Below are 24,055 nucleotides of genomic sequence, written 5' to 3'. Positions count from 1 at the left end.
ATCCAATCATTTTCTTTTATCACCATTCTTATAATCTAGTCAAAATCAACCATGCACCTTTTCCAGAATGTATCTAGTATTCTTCATAGGTACCTCTTGGCTTGTGCCGCTCTCTCAACCTGGAATGTTTCCATCTACTTTTCAATGATCTTTTTGCTAAGCTTGTGAATCAGATAACCTGTCTTTTGTGAACCTTTTCTGATCACTCTTTGAAGGGATCTTTTTTCATGTGTGTATGTGATTTAACAGTGCCTGGCCACTGTCTCTGAGCTTTTGTGCTCAAGGTTAGTGCTCTACCACTTTGAGCCACAGACCCATTTCTACTTTTTAGTACTTAACTAGAGATAAGAGTCTTACTGACTTTCCTTCCTGGGCTGGCTTTGAACCTTGATCCTTACATCTCATTCAGCCTCCTGAGTAGCTAGGATGACAGATATGAACCACCAGCTGGAGAATCCTTTAATTCTTGGACCAGTGTCTGGAGCTTACCATAGGTTTTTTTTTTATCTCCTACTAGAAATATAAATTTATTATGAACAACAGCATGTACTAATATGACTAGAAGATTGGGAATAGGAAATGGGGAAGACATTTAGAGTAACATTTACTGAGTACCTGTGCATGCAGACTTATTGAATACCTAACCGTAGGACCTTTATATATTTGGTCTCTTATTTCTTGTAAAAGGTATTTCTTTTAGGAAGTATTACCCACATTTCATAAATTAAAATATGAGATTCAAGCCAGGCGCCAGTGGCTCACGCCTATAATCCTAGCTACTCAAGAGTCTGAGATCTGAGGATCGTGGTTCAAAACTAGCCCAGGCAGGAAAGTCTATGAGACTCTTATCTCCAAGAAACCACCAGAAAACCAGAAGTGGCACTGTGGCTCAAAAGAGCTGAGGGAGAGCATCCAGGATAAGTTCAAGTCCTATGACTGAGAAAAAAAAAAAAAAGTTTCAGTGAGGCCAAGTAGTCAACCAAAGTAACAAAGCCAGTAAACAGATTCATATTCTTTCCTTTTTATTATGCTGGTTATCTACAACAAGTTATATATTTAGGGCTCATGTTTCTATACACACAAAAGCACATTCATTGCTTGTTATGCCTATGACTTTAGGTTTTAAATTTTTTTGTAGTACTAGAGTTTGAACTCAAGGTCTCCTGATTTCTAGGCAAGTATTCCATCGCTTGAACTATGTCAATTGCCCCAGGACTCCAGTTTTTATTAGCAGAAATAACATTTCAGTAGTTATAGCTTCTATACATTTGTATAGAATGTATAGAACGATCTTTTAATTGGTGTATCGACATTATTTAATAAGTATTTAATAAAATGAACTGGGTACATTAACTTCTTGGCCTGGCATATATTATTAAGACAATCAAAGTTCAGAAAATGAGGCACGTTCCTAGTTACCTTTACTACCAATGGCTTCCATTTGATTGTTTACTGATAAATTCCAGACAGACAAATTGACATGGGAATATATATGCTATTAAGATATACAAATATTTTGCCAATAAACACTGACCGAACAAAACACTTTTCAATGATGGTTCATGTGAAAGGTCAAAGTTACCTCAAATGTTTGTCCTTCTAAGTCCTTTGCATCACACCAGTTTCCCCAGGGGTCCCGTACCCTACGTCTCCGTGCACGCTATAAGAGGTTTAAAATAAAGCAAAAAGATTAACCTGGAGAAATCACAGCACATTAACATATAAAATTTAAAACAATGACTATCTAAAATGATTACTTTATGTAAACTTAGAAATTCATGTTCAAAATAACATTACTGATATCAGAGTAAGTTAAGAGGAAGAAGACTGCAGAAAAAAGCAGGGTATAGGCCTGGAAGTGACAGCTGGGTTTATTTTTAAAAGTTAGTGATAATTTTGTATATTTTACTTCCATTTCTTCTTTAATTTTCAGTTTCATCCATAAAATACTATAGACCATCAGCAAAATGAATTCTCTCTAACCTTCTCTACTAGAAACTTTGTAAGGACATACAGAAAAAGGAATAATGTTGAGAACCAGAAACAAAATTACTTCCTGGCTTTAAAAGAGAGACTAACAGGAGACTGTTAGCACAAATAAAAAATTCACTGATTCTATTACTAATGTCTAGTTTTATAAACCTCATTATATTGAATTGCTTGAAATGGACCAAGTGCCAAAGGGCATTATAGTACTCATATTACCTCTACCTAGTTATTTGAAAACATTCTTAGATAAGCACATCTAGGTAGAAATGATTTATACTTTAAATACTCAGAAAAATAGCTACTCAACCATCTATACACTTTTATTCTCTTTCTCTTACACTACATGCAAAACTAACAAGATCTTTTTATAACTCATAAGAGACTTGCTGGATAACTTTATTTTAAAAATATGATTCACCAATTTTTAAACATTTTAAAATTCACTGATTTCAACATATGAAACACAAAGAGCAATTATTCCAAAATGGAAGAGAAAAAGAAAACTGAACTATAAACCATATAGCTTTAAAAGACAGATTTATAAATCAAACTGAATAGCTGAAGGCCATGTCAGAAACACATTATGGTTCTAAATGGTTTGTAAGTCAATTCTGAGAGCTCTATAGCTTGTTTCGTCTTGTATACCAAATAGAAATTGGAATAGAACACAGAAAAGTACAAGAGAAACCAGTCTTTCTAACAAAGTCATTTGTAAGCAGATATAAAAAATAGGCAAGGGGCTGGGAAGGTGGCTCAGTGGTAGAGCACTTGCCTTGCATTCATGAGGCCCTGGGTTCGATTCCTCAGAACCACATAAGCAAAAACAAAAAAGTCGGAAGTGGCACTGTGGCTCAAGTGGTAGAGCGCTAGCCTTGAGCTGAAGAGCTGAGGTACAGCACCCAGGCCGAGTTCAGGCCCCACGACCGGACCCCCCCGCCCCCAAAAAAATAAAATAAAATAGACAAACTGGGCACCATTGGCTCACACCTGTAATCCTAGCTACTCAGGAGGCTGAGATCTGAGGATCATGGTTCAAAGCCAGACTGCACAGGAAAGTCTGTGACTCTTTTATCTCCAATAAACCACTCAGAAAACCAGAAGTGGCTCAGTGGCTCAAGTGGTAGAGCGCTAGTCTTGAGCTGAATTTCTGAGGGACAGGGTTCAGGCCCAGAGTTCAAACCCCATGCCCCACAAAAAAATGGCATACCTTACTAAGTAAGGAATACAGTGAAAAGACCATTAAGCAACAAAGCTGACTGCTTACCATAGATTGCAAACGCTGGGCAAGTTGGTAAGCTTCTACTGTATCTTTTCTGTCTCTAATTCGTACTTTATCAAGTGGTTGTGGCTTGTTATATACAGCTTGTTCTATTGGAATTCAGAAAAGATAAAACAATATATCATTTGTGAAATATGTTCATTAAGTAGGACAATACATCTATAGCTGAACTCTTGGTGATTGTTATTTCATGATAATACATCTGGTGTGCTACCTTGCCTTTCTCAAATAAAGCATTGCTATAATTCTAAAAAAAAATAAATAAAAAAAAATTTAATAGCCTCAATATTCAGGGCATTGGGCAAACCAGGCCACTGAAATGAAGGGCAGACCTCAAGGCAGATGCGTATTCTCTACATAATATGAAATCATTTCTATCAGCGAGTTTCGTAGTTGTTGTTTCACTTTCATAGACAATCACAGAATCCTGTTCTTTAACTATGGAAGTTTCATAGCTGTTGCTTCATTTTCATAGACAAACACTCACAGAATCCTGTTCTTTAACTATGGAAGTTTCATAGTTGTTGCTTCATTTTCATAGACAAACAAACACAGAATCCTGTTCTTTAACTATGAGTGGTGAGGTTCCATTTACCTTATGACTATACACAACTATAACTATTAGTTTTCTACAAGTTCTTGTCATGTTAATTCAATGAGAGGGTAGAATACATTTTGAAATTTGCATACTAATCAACTCCAAACTTGATTAAGGTTAAAAAAAACTTTTTTCAATGAAAATATTTTAGTGCTTTTATTACATGTAAGACTCCTACACTATTTCCTTTTATTTAATCATTGCTAGATACCATTTCCAGTGGGAGTTCAGCACAGGTTCAGTAATCATTATGAAAAACACTTGGGACAAGAAACATTTCAAATTTCAGAATTTTTGTATTTTAGAATATTTGTATAAAATGATCCCAATATCTGAATCATTTTAAGTGCTATACTGGCCTCAAGCTGTATTTGCAAATTAGATAACTTTTCACTACTTTTCCTAAAATTATATTTCCACTTGATAAAGAACTATGTTCCTCCCCCCCCCCAAAAAAAGAACTATGTTCCCAAATTGTTTCTATTTAGATCAAACACTTTTAAAATTACACTTTCAATTTTTACTGTAGATAAAAAAGAACAGTTCAATCAAAAAAATTTTACAGCAAAATCTTAACATATCTATTCCAAAAAAACTATGGTATATTGTGAATTTTACATACTTAAATCTACTTGAATTGTAATCGCCACAGAAATTAAAAGGTGCTATCAGGATAAAAAATGTTGTTGGGTTTTTATTTTTACCACATCCAAAATTGATTGCTCCTATCAACTCGAGGTATGTATGAATCCGTCCAATACAATTAACATCCCCACAGTTCTTCAGGCCAGGACGTACTGAGGTCTTATTTAAGTATTTCGGTTTGCATATCTCCCTAATTAAGAGATGGAAGTAAAATTATTTTGGATGAATGAAAACATGCAAAAAAGATTTCTGGGGAAAACGTCTAATATATAAGAAACCTTAAGAAAACCTTATTTTACCCCTCTCGATGTGTAAATGTGTAGTAAATATAATACTAATACCCAAGTGTATTTTTTTTCTGAAATAAGATATCTTTAAATGACTCAATAACTTACAAGTACATGTATTGTGCTATTTTCTCTTACAGGTATCATTCTTTTTCCAATGTTAAAATCCATAGATTCCAGTTTTCCTAGATTTTGAACTTAGAAGCTTCACAAATCTAAACTCAAGTCAAAATCTTTGGACAGAAGGTTTATTTGTCTGAAAGAATGTAATACTAGACATTTCCAACTGTTTTTCCCATATGGTGCAAATCTTAGGCCTCATACACGCTAGGTGTTCTATCAGTGAGCAATATAATCAGCTTCTACACGTTTCTAACTCTTAATATTACTACTTACATATTACTCTACCTCTGCCAAACAAACATTTAGCTAGCTCATAAATGTTTGCAAGTTTTACATTCATTTTGAATCATGATACCAATAAATATTAAGTGCTCATTCTCAGTAACAAACAGAAACAGGTATAGAGGGGACTCCAGTGGAATTAAGAAACTCATGAAGACTATGAAGGAAATAAGGAGGCTCATATATGAGCCTAAGACATGTAATTACTGAATAAATGTAAGGAGTTATGCTAGGAAACATAATTAAGGTTTTAGAGTAATAAAAAAGTTAATATTAGAAACGAGTTTGTGAGTAACATTGTGAGTTACACAACTACCTTCTTTACAACTTTATAAGATACACTACTCTCATTTTAGAAGTGAAAGAACCAGTGGGTTCACAAGGCATTTACTTAAGGAAGTGAGTGAAACAGGATTCAAGAACAGATGCTATTAAATAAGTATTCAGATATATATTTTATTCTGTATATATCTGTGCATTGTATACCAAGCACTGTTCTAGAGAAGAGGGCCAAGTTCCTGACTTTACAGAACTAATCCAGTGGGGGAGACCATCAAATAATCAATGAATAATATATACTACATTGCCAGACTGAAATAGTGCTAAAATGAAAAAGAATAAGGGGACTAGAATATAAAAAACAGGCACAGATTAATTAGGCCTTTCTTTTTTTTTAAATAAGTTTTTTTAATGTGTTTAGGCCTTTCGAAACACAGAACAAATTTAAAATCATAAATCTCATGAAGTCCAGAGAAAATAGAAACTTCCATATAAAAGTTTCAGGATGTCTTGAGAGAAAAGGAAACAAACTGTACAGACAGTAATAGGAAAGCAAGAAAGAACATGTCTACTATACTGACTTTATCAAAAGATTATCTAAATCAAAAGGCTTTAAACAGAACCCAGTAATCTACACAGTAGCAAACAAGTGATAAGTACTCTCAAGACTTCCATTCATCTAAGACAGATGATAATCTTTTCTCCATAACAGAGTACCTTCTATATTTGAAGCACTGTCCTAGGCAGTAGAAAATTACCAATAAACAGGGGCTGGGAAGATGGCTCAGTGGAAGAGCGCTTGCCTTGCATGCCTGAGGCCCTGGGTTCGATTCCTCAGCACCACATAAGCAAAAAGAAAAAAGCCGGAAGTGGCGCTGTGGCTCAAGTGGTAGAGCGTTAGCCTTGAGCTGAAGAGCTGAGGGACAGCGCCCAGGCCCAGAGTTCAGGCCCCACAACCAGACCCAAAAAAAAAAAAAGAAAATTACCAATAAACAAAACAGAATTCTGTCCTCTTGTTGCCAGTATTCTCAAAATAAGAAGACAATATATTTTCAGTGGTAATAAGTTCTATGGAGAAGATGAAACAGAAAACAAGAAGAAAATACATTTTAGAGACGGTGTCCAGAGTCCTTTCATTTCTCTTGAGGAGACCTGAATGAGTTAAGAAGACAAGACTACCAAGATCTGGAAGGAAAGAAGATGCAAGATAGAATTATCAAGGCTCTGATTTTGTGAAAACACAAAATCAAGACTGAAGTACCAAATTAAGACTGCAGACTCAGTGGCTATGGCGGTAGATGTCAGTATTCCCAGCATTTAGAAGACTCAGGCCAGAAATTCACAAGTTTGAGACCAGCCTGGATTATACAATAAATGTGAGGCCAACCAGGTTGTACAGAGAGACCTTGTCTCAAAACAAAAAACAACAAAAAAGACTCTGAAATCACCTTCACCTAGGGTGACCCGGAACAAGTTCTTTATCCTCTTATCCTGTGACTCTCATTTTCCTCATCTGTAAAATGAGGACAAAGTTGTCAAGAGGACTAGAGAAAATTTAAATATAATGCATGGCATTTGGCAAGAATTCAGTAACAGCATTGCTTACTGTTTTTTTAATTTTAAAAATTCCCCTAGACAAAGAGTCTACTGCGTCTGCTTTTATGGAAGGATACTTTCATCTACAAACAAATCTGGCAGGCCTCTTTATTTTTAAAACTTAACTCCCTACCATTTCTCCTTTTTTTAAATCACCACTCTCATCCCTATTTCTTAAGAGAATAGATTTGAATTCTGTTGAAGAACACTTCTTTTGGTTTTCACACTGTTCTACTAAATCAGCATGTTTAAATAGAAATACTGAGATGATTTCATGAATTATGGTAATGCTTTACAAAACTACTCCCATATAAATTATAGTACTTATGTAAATTATTTTGCCTGATTTAGAATCTAAAATTTAAAGTAATAAATTTAATAATCATAACATTAAATACACAGATTATACCTCGGAGGTCTCTAAGTAACCATTAGCAGTTATTCCTTTTTTATCATGATGCAATCCTTAGCCAGTAGTCAAACCTTTAGTAGTTTAACCAGTACAAGATGACCATGTATCAAGATCAAGAACAAAAGTTCTTCTTTCAGCATATGGGCATCTTTAAAAGCCAAATGTTTAAGTGATATTAACAGTGATTGATCTAACAAGGTCTTTGCTTTTTTCTGGTAACAGTCTGAGATTATAGCAGAAAGCTAATGCAAAAGGACAGGAAAATTCTTTTTTCTTTTTCTTTTTTTTTTATTGCCTGTCTTAGGGCATGAACTCATGGCCTGAGTGCTGTCCCTGAGCCTCTTTGTGCTTGCGGCTAGCATTCTACCATTTGAGCCACAGTGGCAGTTCCAGCTGTTTCTTAGTAGTTTATTGGAGATAAGAGTCTCACAGACTTTTCTGCCCAGGCTGGCTTCAAACCACGATCCCCAGATCTCAGCTTCCTGAGTAGCTAGGATCACAGGCATGCGCCACTGCACCTGGCTAGGAAGATTCTTAATATAACAGAAGAAAAAAAACCAAGAAACAAAGCAGAATCCCTGCAAAGGAAATGGGAATCTTTATGTAAAGATGGCCTTATACAATTCTTAGAAAAAGAGTAATAGTAATTATGAATGTTTAACGATGGTTTGATTAATATGTTATTAAGAAAAATTCAACTTTCAGAGTATTCAGGTTAATAAGGTGAGAAGTGCCTTCTTTTGCTCCCTCTCTCTCATGTAGTTCCAGTAAAATATACCAACAATTTAGAGTGTAAATTTCATGCATCAGAAAATTCTTGTATCCTCATGAAGCCGAGTTCTGCAATCTAAACAAACTTCATGACACCATGCCTTAATCACCAAATGTTTCCTTCTCTTTAGTCAAGACATATGAATAAACCTGGAAAGACACTGTTGCCTAGGACAGTACTTATTATATATTTATAGCTTCCCAACACTGTCCTAAGAAATTGCTTCTTAAAGCAATCATCAGTCACTTTTTGTTTCAAGCTCAAACACTCTAAGATGGATTATGCTAGCAGTAGCATTTTAGAAAGTCCACTATGACAAACTTTAAATCTTGACTACTGAAGTGATAATAAAGATGAAAGCTCTCTGGATCATTTGCAAAATTTTAAATTCTGCATAGACCTGATTAAAATACTTCAGTGTAAGGTTTTTAAAACAGCATCTAAATAAAATGTAATACTTACCACTGATCCAAAATGTAATTTCTAATTTTCAAGTAACGTTCTGGTGTTTTAGCTTGTCGCCCCTCAAAAAACTCAGGAATTGCTTGTTTTTCTTCTTCTTGAATGACATTTCTATCTATTTCTACTTCTTGTTCTGGTGGCTTAAGCTCTTCTTCCTCATGGCTTTCTTCCATCATTTGGCAAGGAGAATGAAAAAGCATTTCATTATCACTCATATCTTTCTGCCTTTCACAAGGCTCTAGAGAAACCCACTGTCTGGCATCATCTAGCATTCCATTTTCACCTTGCCCATCAAAGCTTTTAATCTGTTTATATTTCTGATTAATTAATTCAACTGAACTTTTGTCACTGTTGCTCTGTTTTCCAGTCTGTAATGCAATTTCTGAGCCTGAAAGTAGTTCCATTTCTTCTTGCTTTACACTCTGAAGATATTCCTTGGAAGATTTAGAAAAGGGACCAGACTCTGGGTGTACAAATTCTCCATGACTGGTTTCATTCCTCTTACTATCAGCAATGTCTAGTGAGAGAACACTGCTAGAATTCTGTTGTGGTGGTAGGGAAATCAATTCATCCACCTCATCTGTGATATCTACTTCTTCATCATCAGATAATGTTTCAATTTTTATAGCATTCAAGTTGGGATCAGCACGCCCCCTGAGAGATGACAGTGTCCATTCCTTTGCCCCTTTATCTTCATTTTTAACCTGTAGATTAATGTTGCTCTTCTGAGTTGACATTTCTGTCTCCAGACCCAGTTTCACCTTAAGAATCAGAATAAAATCCCCATAATATTAAGACTTTGAAATTTAATGATCCAGCACACATAACATATTAACAGATATAAAAATATTAAACTGACTACATGTTAATCATATTTAACCTGACATTATATTTTCAGTATGTTTTAAATTCAGAAATAAACCATACTTTTTCAGGTTCACTGAATGCAGTTTCAGCATAATAGTTTGTATTTTAAACCACAAAATTATCTTCAATATGTCCTATTATAGAAATATTTATCCTCTTATAGATAGAAATAACATTTTTCTACAGAGGCAATGAGTAGTTATGACCTTTTCCCCTTGGTTTGTGAATAGGTTGGTTGGGGTTGAAACGAAGGCCTCATCCATGTTAGAAGTGTGCTATATTACTGAGTTACATCTCTGCCCTTGAATATAACTTGAAATGAAAATTTTGAAGCTGGAGGTGTGGTTCGGTTTGTAGAGTGCCATCAGCAAATGAGCAAAAATGTCAGGTTCAAGTTCTAGTCCCAGTCTTGTACAGAAAGAAAGAAAGAAAGAAAGAAAGAAAGAAAGAGAGAGAGAGAGAGAAAGAAAGAAAGAAAGAACCTTTATAGTAAAGTTTCTGATAAGCCTTGTAAATGGTAGCAAGGGATATGGTATCTTTCAGTGAGAAACTATTTATAGATCCTTTACCAAATCAAGTTCTAAGATCCTATATTTGAGGTTAACTGGCTTACTTTGTAGAAAATACAACGGTAGCAGGAGGAAAAAGAAAATTAGCACCTACAACTTACAATAGGCTTTAACAACCTTCCCATTTATGTGTAGTCTCCTGTTTACAATCTTAAAATTTCAGATGAAATTTTGCTTTGGGTTCATGAAATACTAAGTCTGTTATAATACTGAAGTATATCCTCTACCCCTAATCTTTGAATATAACTGAGGACCATGGTGATAAAAATAACCAGGTAAGCTTTTATTTATTTATTTTTTATTTAATACCTCAACCTTATTTAGCTACCTTGAAACTACTTTTGGTAGTTGAAAATTGAGGTATATAATGAATCTATTCCAATACTTACCACTTATTCCTAGCTAACACCCAGATCTATCTCATATACAAGGTACAATACATTTATATTAAAACACGTTTCACTTAAGATATTCCCAAGTTTTATATAATTTTTCCTAGAACTCAAATAAAACATGTTAAAAAAAATTCCATATATCAACCAGGCAATGGTGGCTCATGCCTATAATCCTAGCTACTCAGGAGGCTAAGTTCTGAGGATCACGGTTCAAAGCCAGCACAGGCAGAAAAGTCCTCGTGAGACTTTTATCTCCAGTTAACCACTCAAAAACCAGATGTGGAACTGTGGCTCAAAGTGGTAGAGTGCTAATTTGAGTAAAAGGGCTTGAGGTCAGCACCTAGGCCCCACAGGCCCTGAATTCAAGCCCTACAACCACAAAAAAAAAAAAAAAAAATCCATAATCAAAATCACACAGCTGAGCCAGGTGTGGGTGGCTCACACCTGTAATCCTAGCTACTTAGGAGGCTGAGATCTGAGGATCATGGTTCAAAGCCAGCCTGGGCAGGAAAGTGTGAAACTCTTACCTCCAATAAACCACTAGAAAGCCAGAAGTGGCGCTGTGGCTCAAGCAGTAGAGCACTCGCCTTGAGCTGAAGAGTGCAGGGACAGCACCCAAACCCAGAGTTCAAGCGCCATGACCAACCCCCCCAATCACACAGCTGAATCAACACAAATTACTTGAAAATTACATCTTTCTAATCAATGTAATCAGCTGTATCCTTCTAATCAATGTAATTAAAGTTTTTGATTCTTAAAAAAAATTAAAAAACTTGTCATTAAATAGATTCCATTATCATATTATCAGTTATATTCTCTAAGCTCTAAAAAGTTTATTCTGAAGTTTCAATAATACATATACTTAAAAGAAAATTCTGAAGTTTCAATAATATATATATACTTTAAAAGAAAACATTTTCAGAGGAAACAGTAAGATAAGACTTCTAAGAGTTTCTCTTTGGAAGATTATTTGCTGTATAGGATGCCATTGACCACTTATTTGTTTGGCTGATAAAATTTCAACAATAGGCTTTAAATGCTTATATTAAATAAATATTTCCACTCATCATTTTATCTTAAATATTACTGTAATTAAGTAGGCTATTTCTATTCTGCTTACCTTCTTTTTAAAGTACTGTCTGGCATAACTCTTCACTTGTAAAACAGTACGGCTTCCAATTAGCTTTGCAATTTTGGTCCACCTTCGGCCAAATTTAGCCTGTGATATCAAAATGGAAAAATACTCTTTTCAGTTAGCTCACTTATATTTCAAGCAACTGCCACATTTCAAAAAACAACAAATGAAAAATTCATCTTATCTATTTTCTAAAGCAAAAAATGAAACCCCATCAACAGATTCAGCTTTTAAAATCAAAGCTTACCTTCTTCATTGAACTTTGAATTCTAAAAATTGAACAAAATGACTCACAATACCTTTCTGTATGAATTCATACTAAACATTATAAAGTTCTAGATATAAGATATCTTCTTAAAAGAAACAAGTGCCTAAGAGAGAAGTAGATTACATTTTCAACTTGTAGGATTAACTGAATATGATGTGCACTAATTACAATTGTTCTACTCAGATTCTATTCATATCTCAATATTATCCACAGAATGTCCCACAGTAGATACTCCTATATACGCTAATATCACAGTGAGTTGACTCAGAAATAGAGCAGAATTGTTATCAGTATCTTCCTTTCAATGTACCTCCTAACACCTGAAACTGTTGAGGAAGAACAGAGAACATGGCAGGGGTCCCATTTAGTTCTGAACTATAAAAGTCACCTTTGCAATTTTAGAGATGACTAACTTACTGAAGAATTAATTCTCTTTATCATGAGGTAAACGAAGTAAGTAAGAGGACAGCATGAAACACTTTTGAAGACAAGAGTAACTGCGTAAATATGATCACTTGGGATGATAGGGGCATAGTCACAAAGAAAATGGGAGGAACAGAGTAAAAAAAAAAACTTTCCAAAATGTTTAACAGAGTAAAAAGATAGCCCTATGCCAAACAAAAAGAAGAAATTCCCTTCAGAAAGATTCAGTCTTTAAGCAAACTTTATCAATGGGCTAAGGTAGAAGGATGTATTATCAGTAATTCAGAGGATTTTGTGTGTAAGAAAATATTTTAAAATACCTTCCTGTACATATATTTCTACTTATCTCTGTGTAAATAAATTCCCATTTGTTTATATATGGATAACGTATCTTTGGAAGGATACAGGAAGAAGAGGGCACAGTTTACCTCAAAATTGAGGGAGCCTTAACATCTGGTAACTTTCGGTAGTCATCTGAACTTTATTTGTTGTTGTTGTTGTTTTTGTCAGTCATGGACTTGAACTCTGGGCCTGGGTGCTATCCCTCAGCTCGTCAGCTCAAGGCTAGTGCTCTACCACTTGAGCCACAGCACCACTTCCTCATCTGAACTTTGAACATGTAAATTAAGTCTCTTCAACTACCACCAATATCAACAACAATCAAAAACCCTAAATTCATAAGCCACTTGTATAAAGGACATATCTATTGAAATAAGACTACAGATCTCATGCAAAATTGTTAGAAAACTTAAATAAAAGATTGGTAAAGTTAAACTACCATGCAATGTATTAAAGTGTTGATACAAAAAGTGTCAAGAGCACAGAAAAAAAATTTCAAACAGATTAAAAACTTGAAAATAGATTCTGTTTTTACATAAGAACATCATGGAGTATACATATCATAGTCTTAAAATGCATTTTATTTCTCATTCATAAAAATGTTAATATTTAGCCGGGCGCCGGTGGCTCATGCCTGTAATCCTAACTACTGAGGAGGCTGAGATCTGAGGATCACGGTTCAAAGCCCGGGCAAGGAAAGTCCGTGAGACTCTTATCTCCAATAAACCACCAGAAAACCAGAAGTGGTACTGTGGCTCAAGTGCAGTGCTCGCCTTGAGATGAAGAGCTGAGGGACAGCGCCCAAGCCCAGAATTCAAGCCTCATGTTCGACAAAAAAAAAGTTAATATTTTAATTTGCATTCCAAATCTATAATTATGCTCTCTATATAATACATAAATATAATCTCAAAATTAGCAAAATACTGAGTAACATACAGCTAAAGTATACAATGCAGTCTTGATAGTTTAAAAAATATTAATGATAGTTTAAAAAAATGAAACTAGGCATGATGGCTAATAACTGTTATTCTACCTATTCAGGGAAAAAAGATCTAGAGGAACTATACTTGAGACCAATCCTGCCAAAAATTTAGCAAGATCCCATTTCAACCAATAGAGGGTGTAGTAGCACGCACTTGTCATTCAGGTGCATCAAAATAAATAAATAAATGGGAAGGTCAAGGTGCAGGCTAGCCCAGGCAAAAATGTGAGACCCTATCTCAAAAATAACTAAAGCATCATCAGCAAAGCACCTGTCTAGAAAGTACAAAGCCCTGAGTTAAAACCTCAGTATCACCAAAAAGAAAAAAAGATCTGAATATTTTGCTAAAGATTTCTTTCAGAGTCAGGAGTATTTTCAGAATTAGAACACCATGTTTCCCCCCCTTATATGACTTCTGTATATTTAAAAAGATCTCAGTGAGACACATACAGTAAAGAAAAGTTACTGGTCTTCAAACATGTGTAGTCAAATACATGGACAACATTATCCCAAACAATCGGAAGAAAAAAGAACTCAGCTGACCACTCAGTTTCAAATACACAGGTTATTACTTGGTTTTGTTCTGTTTTCAGAGAAAACAACTAAATATTTAATAGTTTTAGTTCAGGTACTTTTATTTCAGGTGTCATATAAAGCAACAGCCAATTTCTCAGATTTTTATCACTACCAAAAATATGTAACTATCCAATTTTAGTGCCTTGGAAATAGGTGAAAAAGAATTTTCTTGTACTTACACTATAATTGTGAAAAATGAAAGGTAAGAGTAATAGTAATTACAAGCTTGGTCTCTACAAATAAATTTAATCTTACAACTGTACCAATATTTGCTTCTAGAATCATTTTACTATAAATTAAAAATTGCTCTATTTACCAGCCCTTGTTCAAACAGTTCTTTTTCTTCTATCGTCCACTTTACTGAGTAACTGGCTGGTTTTGTAGGAGAGTGTACCCTGAGGGGAAAAAGAGGAATTGCAAAAAAATTTTCTGAAATGGAACATTCCATATTTATGCAACTAAAGGTTATAGATAGCCATGGGCTAAAATCAATATTTTTTTGAGTCTGTGAATTAAAAAAAATAAAACAAAAAAAAAATGCTGCAGCCTCTACCCAGGGGAATAGATTTACCCTGTTACATATCTCTACTCACGATGATAGGAACCCCCAAAATATATGATTTGAGTCAAGATAACACTAAAAACCATCCAAGGAAGTCAAGGGGTAACAGAGACATGTAAGTTTAAAATGGTTCTACAAATAACTCTTTGGTTCATCTGTATAAATTACATAAATACTGAGCCAGAAAAGAAGTCAGAACTATGACATTACATTTATTTTTTTTGTAAGTTAGTGTTTCAAGCAATGAACAATCATTAAAAAAAAAAAATCACCATTTACCTTTCCATTCACTTTGTTTATTCAGCAAAATGTAAATGCCAAAGGCTGCTCCTGAGCACTTAGAAATCTACCCTTAAATAGACCATAAACTTGCAAGTCTACAAACTGTAAATAATGTCAAATTTTATCCAGTTATAAAGATATTTTAAAACAGTTAATTTCTGTAAATAATTTTGTGCATGTGCGTGTGCTGGTCATAGGACTTAAAATCAGGACCTGAGCTCCTTTGCTCAAGACTGGCACTCTACCACTTGAGCCCCATCTCCACTTGTGGCCTTTTGGTGGTTAACTGGAGGTAAGAGTCTCACAGACTTTCCTGGCTTTGCACTGTATTCCTCAGCCTCCTGAGTAGCAAGGAATACAGGTATCAGCCACCAGCACTTGGCAACTTCTGTGGGTAACTTTTAAGAGCCACAAATCAAAGTTAATTTTGTTGAAAATTTAAAATTAGCTGATAGAGCAATAGGAATCAAGCCAATTCATATTAGGTAGGCGCTTCTAATAATGTTTCCCTATAGCTCTAGTCATCTTTTCTGTAATATGAACTCCCTATAAAAGGTCATTAAAAGAATTTGGCAAATAAACAACATAAAATTATGCATTCCAACTTCTGTACAAAACTTTGTTTTTACATTTGTTTTTCAATAAAGAGCACCTTTCCTCTAGCCAATTATAAATTTAAAAAAATTCTCTCAAAAACTCTAACCAAGCAAAAAGGTTTAAAAATATAAAACAAATACATACATGATTTTTGCTGTTTTCTGCAGACTGCACGACATGTAAAAAGAAAAATAAGGAAGCCTGTGAAAAAGTTTCTAAAAATACAACTCATATTTTTAATAGTATTATAAATTGATTTTTTACCTGTTCATGTATTTTTTATCATCTTCCTTTTGATCAAGCCAGAATTTTCCTGGATGTGATTTTTTTGATAAATAATATCTATATAATTATTAAAGAAATTTAAAAATTGTTATTGGTGATAATGCCCTTATGTGATTTATAAAATGGGCATTCCCAGACTCAGAGTTCAGTAAAAATTAATATTTAAGTCTACCAAGAAATTTCTTCTCAAAGTTCTTCAAAGGAGCCTACTATATAATACTGTTACATTAGTCTGAGACACTAATCATTTAGCAAATATTTACTGTTTATTATATTATGCATTACAAGTAACTGTATTGAGGACAAAATTATAAAAAAAAAAAAACACCATCCTAGTCTTCTATGCTTCTACTAAGTAACTGATTATGTATCTCTTATGCTTATATGTAACTAAATATTTATATAACCCTTATTCTATTTGCTTCCATATCTGAAAAGGAACAAGTGGCTACTAGCCAGCCACACGTGTGACTTCTGAGCATTTGAAAATTGGCTTGCATGAACTAAGATGTAATATACAAATAAAATACACATTGGGTTTCAAATACTTAGTATGAAACAAAGACTGAAACATTCCACTAATATGGACAAATATTGAAACAAGAGTATTAAAATTAAATATGCATTATATAACTAAAATTAATTTTGCTTATTTTAAGTGAAACTACTAGGAAAATTTATAATACTTATGCTTCTTGTTGAAAAGCAATAATCTAGATTATAACTGCAATGTTTAGGGAAAGTTAGCAAACAAGAAAACACAAAAGGGGATAACCTACAATAATTAAAGTTACAGATTCTAAAATTTACAGCAACAAATAGGAACAGGAAGAACAGAAATTATGGCTTACTGAGTAGAAATCTATGAAATGCAAACAGAAGAGTTAAAAATAAATCTGTATTTATTAGACTATCGCCAAAAATTCAATTGTTTTGTTCATTCCTTTCATCATACTTGTAAGAAAACCAAGTCCCAAGAAGTTAATTACAAACAGCAAGCACAGATGAAGGAAATCCCAAGAAGCAGCAAAATGGCTGGACCTTAGGGAAGTATTCACAAATTTGGAAGAAAAATGTTCATTCTGCTATATATGTTTTGTGTCTTTTACTTAAGTTTCTTCCCCCCAAAAAGTTATAAATTGTAAGAATTGAGAATCAGTTGAGAATTTTGCAAATTCTAATTCTGTGTCCTTGGGCAAATGGACATATTTGAGTTTTAGCTTATATAACTAAGAATGAAACTGTGGACTTAGGTTCTAACTTAAATATTCTCTAATTTCTCCTCAGTATTCTTATATCATAAAGAGTTGGCTGAAAAGATGAACTAGTAGTAAAGCAGAACCTGAAGAATACAATGGTGTGTTCTGTATCAGGAGGTAATGTGATAACAGGAGTATGCAGCTAAATAAAACTCATCTAGTAATTACAGTGATCTATTTCTATAACTTTTGCACTGATTTTTTTTTTTGGTCGGTCATGGGGCTTGAACTCTGAGCCTGGATGTTATCCCTACGCTCTTTAGCTCAAAGCCAGTGCTTTACCACTTGAGCCACAGCACCACTTCCTGACAGATTTTTTTTTTTAACCTTGAAACTTTTACTTTCTTCATAATCATTAAAGGATACTCTTCTTCCAACAACATTTTCTCAATTACAGCTTTGTTCTCTTCACTGATAGTGGTATCCAGAGTCCAAGGCTATTAAAAAAAAGTTTTATTAAATTTATTAATTTGTTTTGTTAAGTAAAATACATAATTATATAATAACAAATATTAACAGCCTGTACCTTTGATTCTCACAATAACATTATGACATAGGCATTAACATTTCATATACACATCCATCTCCCTGCTAGCATTTCCAATGAAAGAGATCTGACTTAGAGGCATATATTCTGGATTCCAGGGTTCATGCTCCTAACCCATGACAGGGTAAAATGGCTGGTATCATGTACAAAAGAACATGATATCAGACATTCTACTAAACACTTAACCTAGTTCCAAAACTCAATACTTGTGTCCCTCAGCAACAATCTCTATAGATCATCCACAAGATGGATGGATCCTATTGATCCATCTATGGATCAACTCTCAAGGTTACATATTTTCAGCTCATAGTGCTTTTCCAAGCTCTCCACTATTTTATCAACTAATCATTTGAAATTTCCACTTAAATATATAATTGGCTTCTCAAAGTTAACATAACAGATCTCATTATCAGGTCTCCATCTACTTCTTCCCCAGCATTTCCAATTTAGCAAAATATATTAATAGTCACTAAGTGAATCTACAAAGATAGAATTGTGTTTTTCCTTTACCTCAATTCTGATATCCAATCTAACATAAAGCTCTACTTCTAAAATATAATTCAAATCTATCCGTTTTATCTTTTCTGCTACCAACCAAGACAAAGATTACTATGTTTCCTAAAGGGTACTTATAATTTTATTTCTGCTTCCCTCCCTTCTAATATTTATTCATTGAGCAAGCAAGATAAATGTTATAAAAATGAGCTTACATCTGTACTAAAAATATTTATGAAATGTATCAATGCTTTAGTTCACTTATAAAAAATTAAAATGCTTTGGCATGATCTAAACCATAGGCAGAGATCTTACATTACTTTTCAACTTTGTCACTGTCTTTTTCTACCACATTCTACACAGAGATTAGATTTCTTTCAACCACAGCTGTTCCATTTGCTCTTTATTCTGCTTCGGATTTTATTTCTCATCCATTCACATATCTACCTAGTCTTCCCATGACTTTAAACTTAAATACTTCCTCAACATTTTCTTCATTCACAGCTTTATCTTAATTATCCTCCTACACTGAGTATTCTGTCAATACTTTGATTTTTTTTTTCCTTCATAAACTGTAGTAGGGTTTTTCATCTGACTTTTCTTTAGAATAAAAGCTCCTTGAAAGAAGGGCCATGTCTATCTTGATTATAATTGTATTCTCTAAACCTGGCCCAGTGTCTGGCACATGGTAAGTATTCAGTAAATAATTGTGAAATAACAAAAACATTCTGTGGTATTACCTATTTCTTAAATTGAAGAAACCAAGACTCACAAACTTGAGAAGTGGTAACAATTTGTACCTAACTCCACCTGACTCCAAATAGCCTCTAACAGACCGTTTTTTAGTTAAGAAAGACAGTTCTCATATTTTCAAAGTGAAGTACTGCTTCTGTAATTTTTGAGAACAAGAACTTGGGCAATGAATAATATTTAACAAAATACTTACAATAAGGCCATTCTCATTTCTCCATGAATCAAGATAGTGATCAGCTTGTAAAACTGATGCTTCATTTCCATCATTTCTGTAATAATTAAGGAGTAAAAAATTATAATGTCTTAGTAAATGGCTTTAACTTATATAGCAAAGAAACTAGCCAGCTGTTCATGTTAAGAAAATAGTTCCACACTCTCCTCAGCAGACTTAATACTACAGAAACACCCACTTTACTTTTACTCTCTGAGGAAAAAAATAACCTAAATGAACCAAAAATCCAGATTTATCTGTGTGCGGGGAGGGGTATGTGTGTGTATAAATTCATTCAACGTTATTAAATTCTTTAGTTGTATCTAAGCCATAACATCTATTTCCAATACCACCCCAAAATGAAGGAAAAAATGAAATTAGAAGAATCAAAATAGAAAGTAATAAAGGAAGTCTTAATATCATCTCATAAAATTTTTTAAATAATTTGGGTTATTTGGAGGATTCCTATGTTCATGGAAAATCAATCTTAGTTATTTCTCTCACTCATTTTATTGAACTAATACATGACAATGTACACTTCATATGAAAAAAAGGTTTAATAGTTAAGTTTTAGGGGTCCCTATCTATGACATAATTTAGCATTTTACTTTTGCCTGTATGAAACTACAGTTTCTGAATCAAATTACTGAGTATTTTTTCCTCAGAACTAAAATTTTGGAGTTCTAAAAGACCAAAAACTTATCAATTAACATATATACTTTACCTTTAATTAGACCTATAATGGTTACAACAGACTGAGGGGCTAACAGGTATTCTCTACCATCAACTGAAAGCAGTAGTGTCTTTCAACTGTTTATAGCACACAAGTTTTAACACATGTCAAATCTAATCTAGACAAGGTTAAATACAGGTTATAAGACATATTAGCAGAAGGAAAGCATTGCAGAAATAACTAAGTCTTCCAAGAGTATAGGAGGTGGGACTCGTACCATATCACATTCATTGCAGAAATCTTTTCATTACTATTCCTTAGTAAGGATCAGCAACATCCACACTCTGATATATACATATGGACACCAATCTGAATCTTTATAGGTACCACAAGTTAACAGGTTTAAACCTAAATCACCTTTCCTTCCAAATCTAGTATTCTTCCATTGTTATGAAAGTTGTCTTAGCCAATGACACTTCTATTTTTTTCATTGCCCCAGCCAGAAATATTATAAGCCTGAAATATAAGCCTCCTTCATAACCCACAGTCTGTTGCCAATAATATTGTCATTTTTTCCAAAGCAATCCTATGGTATATCCATACTTAGCAATGAGGTCCCATAATTTCAGGTCTTAAGTGTTTTCCTGGACAAGTATAAGCAATAAAGACAAGCCATTCATCTTCCTTCCATTTACCTCCATCTGACATACATAGTTTATATGTGCTTTTTTCAACAAGAAATTACTTCTGAACATGGCTTTTTATAACTGTTACATGCTCAGGGCTTGGACTATAGAAGGTACTCCATCAACATTTGTTAAATGAGCAAAGAAGATGGATATGGACCACGAAGGTCTTCTGTAGGTAGGTAATGAAGAATTTTATGACAAAACCAATTGGAGAATGAAGGGAATATCATGATCAGATTTGCATGCAGGAAAGACTATCTTCAGGAAATAATAAAAGGGGCCAAGGAGTAATAAATAGTGATTAAGGTGAGAAAAGTGCTAGTAACCTATATCTAAAGAATAATCTTTGCCATTAGCTGCTTAAAAAAAGAATAATCAGTGTAACCAAGAGGAGTGAATACATATAAGAGAATAGTTAGAATGAGCAAGCCCTTAATAACTGATAAAATGCAGGAAATGGAAGTTAGGAAAAAGACTGAAGTTCAGGTTTGTTCTCTGGGTGACTGGATGTTGGTGCTACTCACTGAACATTAGAAAGGCAGGTTGGGAATGTTTGTAAATTGAGACTCAGGTACTTGTGAGATACCCAAATGCAGATAGATTCAAAGAGTTAGGCAAATGAGTCTGAAGCTTAGGACAAAGATTTGGTTGATAAGAGATTTTGGAAATATCAAGTATTAGGTTGAACTTAGATAACTGACATTTTTGTAGGTCAGAATGGTAGGATATTGGCAATACTGCAGCAGTGATAAAATTTCAGATAGAAATTAAGTCTGAAGAGATCCAGGGCTATGTGTACGTAGTTCTATGACAAAACCTCTTCAATCTCATGACTTAAACAACAAGAAAAGATGAGATGAAATGGTAGAAGGAAGGTAAAATGCTATCTTTTAACTTTGGTACCTTACACTTAGCAAGACCTTACAAGTAGTATGTTCTCAATTCTCAAGAGGTCCACAAATGTTCTGTTGTGCTGTATCAACACACCTCAAAGGGCATAAATCAAACTCAATCACTTATTGTAGATCCAACACTATGAGGCATCATTTGCCAGAACATAATGAAAATGCTGCTCCTTGAAATTGTATAAACAAGGCTCTGACTATCAGAAACCGATTATTTGTAATTTCACTTTATGACATCAACACTACCTAATGCTCAATATGAAAAAAGAAAGAAAAACTACAGTCAGAAAAGTTACAATAGACTTATGGAAGCAGCATATAGTCAATGCCATCAGGTGATCATCATTGTCTCCAAGACAAATTCACTTCTTTATAGACTAAATGATACATTCCTGACTACTTATCTCACTGACTTGTGAAAATTATATCAAACATGCAAAAAAATACTTAAGATTCAAAAGCTATTTTAAAAATATGAACATTAGGGGGCTGGGAAGGTGGCTCAGTGGTAGAGCGCTTGCCTTGCATGCATGAGGCCCTGAGTTCGATTCCTCAGCACCACATAACCAGAAAAAAAAAAGCCGGAAGTGGCGCTATGGCTCAAGTGGTAGAGTGCTAGTCTTGAGCTGAAGAGCTGAGGGACAGCGCTCAGGCCCAGAGTTCAGGCCCATGACCGGACCGAAGGAAAAAAAAAAAAATTATTATTATGAAAGGTTCCTTATTGATCTGCACAACTTTGGATGACTTTATCTAAAGACTCAAATGACTATGCAAAGTTAATTATCCCTCACTTATTTTTTATAGTGCTTTAACAGTTTACTTGAGCAAACCGTCCAGAATGGCTTTTTGACAGTTAACTGGAGATAAAGAGTCACAAGGCCTTTTCTGCCAAGGCTGGCATCAAACAATGACCCTCAGGTCATAGTTCCCTGAGTAGCTAGGATTACAGGTATGAGCCACCAGGCAGAGAGAGAATTCATCGTTTTTCCTTAATGCTTCATGGTTAGGTCTGATATGTAATATTGCCAAGTTACAGGTAAAAAATAATCTAGTATTAGGAACTTCATAAAGTTCAACTTAATGTTATTGACAGTTACAAGTAACTTTACACAACACTTAGAACTCAGGTCTTGAGAGTTCTAGACCTCTTCCAAAAGGAGACAAATTCCTTACTCAAAAAGAAAGGAGTCTGAGGAGGTTCTATTTAAAATAACAGGCCCCGGAAGGAAGGGTGAGGAAATGTAGTTAATTATATTCAACATGCATCTTGTAAAAACTGAACTAGTAACTTGACGGTAAAGGTGGGGGTGGGGGGTGGGGTGATGAGGAGATGGTGGAGGGAATGACACTGATACAGAATTATCACCCACAACCTGACTTATGGAACTGAAATCCCTGTACAACTACAGTCCTGCAGGACTGTCTTCCGTGATTTCACTTGAGCTAGCCAACATCCTTGTGAGATTCCCGTGCTATTTTTCCGTTTACACCTGAGCGCTGTGGGACTCGGACAGACCGTGCGCCTGTCACTCGGGGAAGCAGTAGGGCCAGCAAAGACAGAAGGAAGACCTCCAACTGTTCCCCTCTGAAGTCTGACCCCCTTCACGTCGGTCACCACGCGCCTCCCGCGGCAGGAGCGAATGCCATGACGGGCCCGCGGGGGCTGGAGCTCGCGAGGGGCGGCAGGAGGGGCCCCGCGCTTCGGGCCCGCCGGTGAGGCGCCTGGTGCTGGTTACTGTCCGGTGGGTTCTGCGATGGAGCGGACGTGAAAGGAACCGACTCGAGCTCCCACTGCAGGCGGCAAAAGGCGAGGAGCCGCCCTCAGGGGCCCCGGGCCCGCGCGCCGGGCTCCGGGACGCCGGCGGCCGCGATGCCCGCGGCCGCGATGCCCGGGCCACTTCCGGGCCCGGCCCCAGGCCCCGCCGACGGCCCCGGGAACACCTGCGACGATCCCAGGACCCCTGCTCACCCCTGGCGGCTCTCCCGGCCCCTGCGTCCCTCCGCGCCCCGGCCTGACCCAGTCACTACGCCTCACCCGGGGTGTCCGGCTGCCACCACGTCCCCTTCGACATCCACATCCGCCTCTTCTGCCGCCATGATGGCTCCTGACCCCGCCCGTGCTCCCGAGAGATCTCGCGAGAGATCAAGAGGCTGGAGGCGAGACCGGATGTATCTCGAGACGAGAAGCTGAGCCTGCTCGGGCCCCAGCCAGGGAGGCGGGACTTCCAGTGGACATCCCGCCCCCCGCCCCCAGGGGCCAGTGTTGGTTATTTTGAATTGGTCGGCCTGGGAAAACTTAGGAAAGCGGCCCTGTCTGGACTTCTTAAGCGTATGTTGTTGAGCAAATACTTTTCTCTTGTGTAAAATGTAGAAAAACAGCAAATGGCTTTCTAGATCAAAAGTCATGCCAGATCTGCTGTCCTGAACTGTGCAGGTGGCAGACTGAAAAGTCACTCTGTGTCTCAGCCTCCGTCTCTAACTCTGTGCCTCTGCCTCTCTCTCTAACTCTGGATCTCCGC

At 35.6% G+C, this 24,055-nt stretch overlaps 1 protein-coding gene across 2 annotated transcripts in view; it reads right to left on the bottom strand.

Moving 5' to 3' along the window:
* Mysm1 (Myb like, SWIRM and MPN domains 1) overlaps window positions 1-23,645 on the bottom strand; it is a 39,982-nt gene extending 16,337 nt beyond the window's left edge. The window contains exons 1-11 of one of the 2 annotated variants that reach the window (XM_042676826.1): window positions 23,572-23,645; window positions 19,252-19,327; window positions 17,630-17,700; window positions 15,984-16,061; window positions 15,864-15,887; window positions 14,595-14,673; window positions 11,676-11,774; window positions 8,725-9,485; window positions 4,571-4,701; window positions 3,254-3,357; window positions 1,583-1,660 (exon numbers count right to left, since the gene is read on the bottom strand). In XM_042676826.1, coding sequence (XP_042532760.1) covers window positions 1,583-1,660; window positions 3,254-3,357; window positions 4,571-4,701; window positions 8,725-9,485; window positions 11,676-11,774; window positions 14,595-14,673; window positions 15,864-15,887; window positions 15,984-16,061; window positions 17,630-17,700; window positions 19,252-19,327; window positions 23,572-23,633 — 1,563 coding nt within the window. In that variant the 5' untranslated portion in view covers window positions 23,634-23,645. The remainder of the gene's footprint in view (window positions 1-1,582; window positions 1,661-3,253; window positions 3,358-4,570; window positions 4,702-8,724; window positions 9,486-11,675; window positions 11,775-14,594; window positions 14,674-15,863; window positions 15,888-15,983; window positions 16,062-17,629; window positions 17,701-19,251; window positions 19,328-23,571) is intronic. The other variant, XM_042676835.1, reaches the window with a different exon arrangement.
* Between the last annotated feature and the right edge of the window lie 410 nt (window positions 23,646-24,055).

The sequence above is a fragment of the Dipodomys spectabilis genome, unplaced genomic scaffold, assembly GCF_019054845.1.
Source record: "Dipodomys spectabilis isolate Male_0828 unplaced genomic scaffold, ASM1905484v1 ptg000002l, whole genome shotgun sequence".
Taxonomy (NCBI): Eukaryota; Metazoa; Chordata; class Mammalia; order Rodentia; family Heteromyidae; genus Dipodomys; species Dipodomys spectabilis.
Note: the sequence above shows the minus strand (reverse complement) of the source record. Positions and strands in the feature narration are given on the sequence as shown.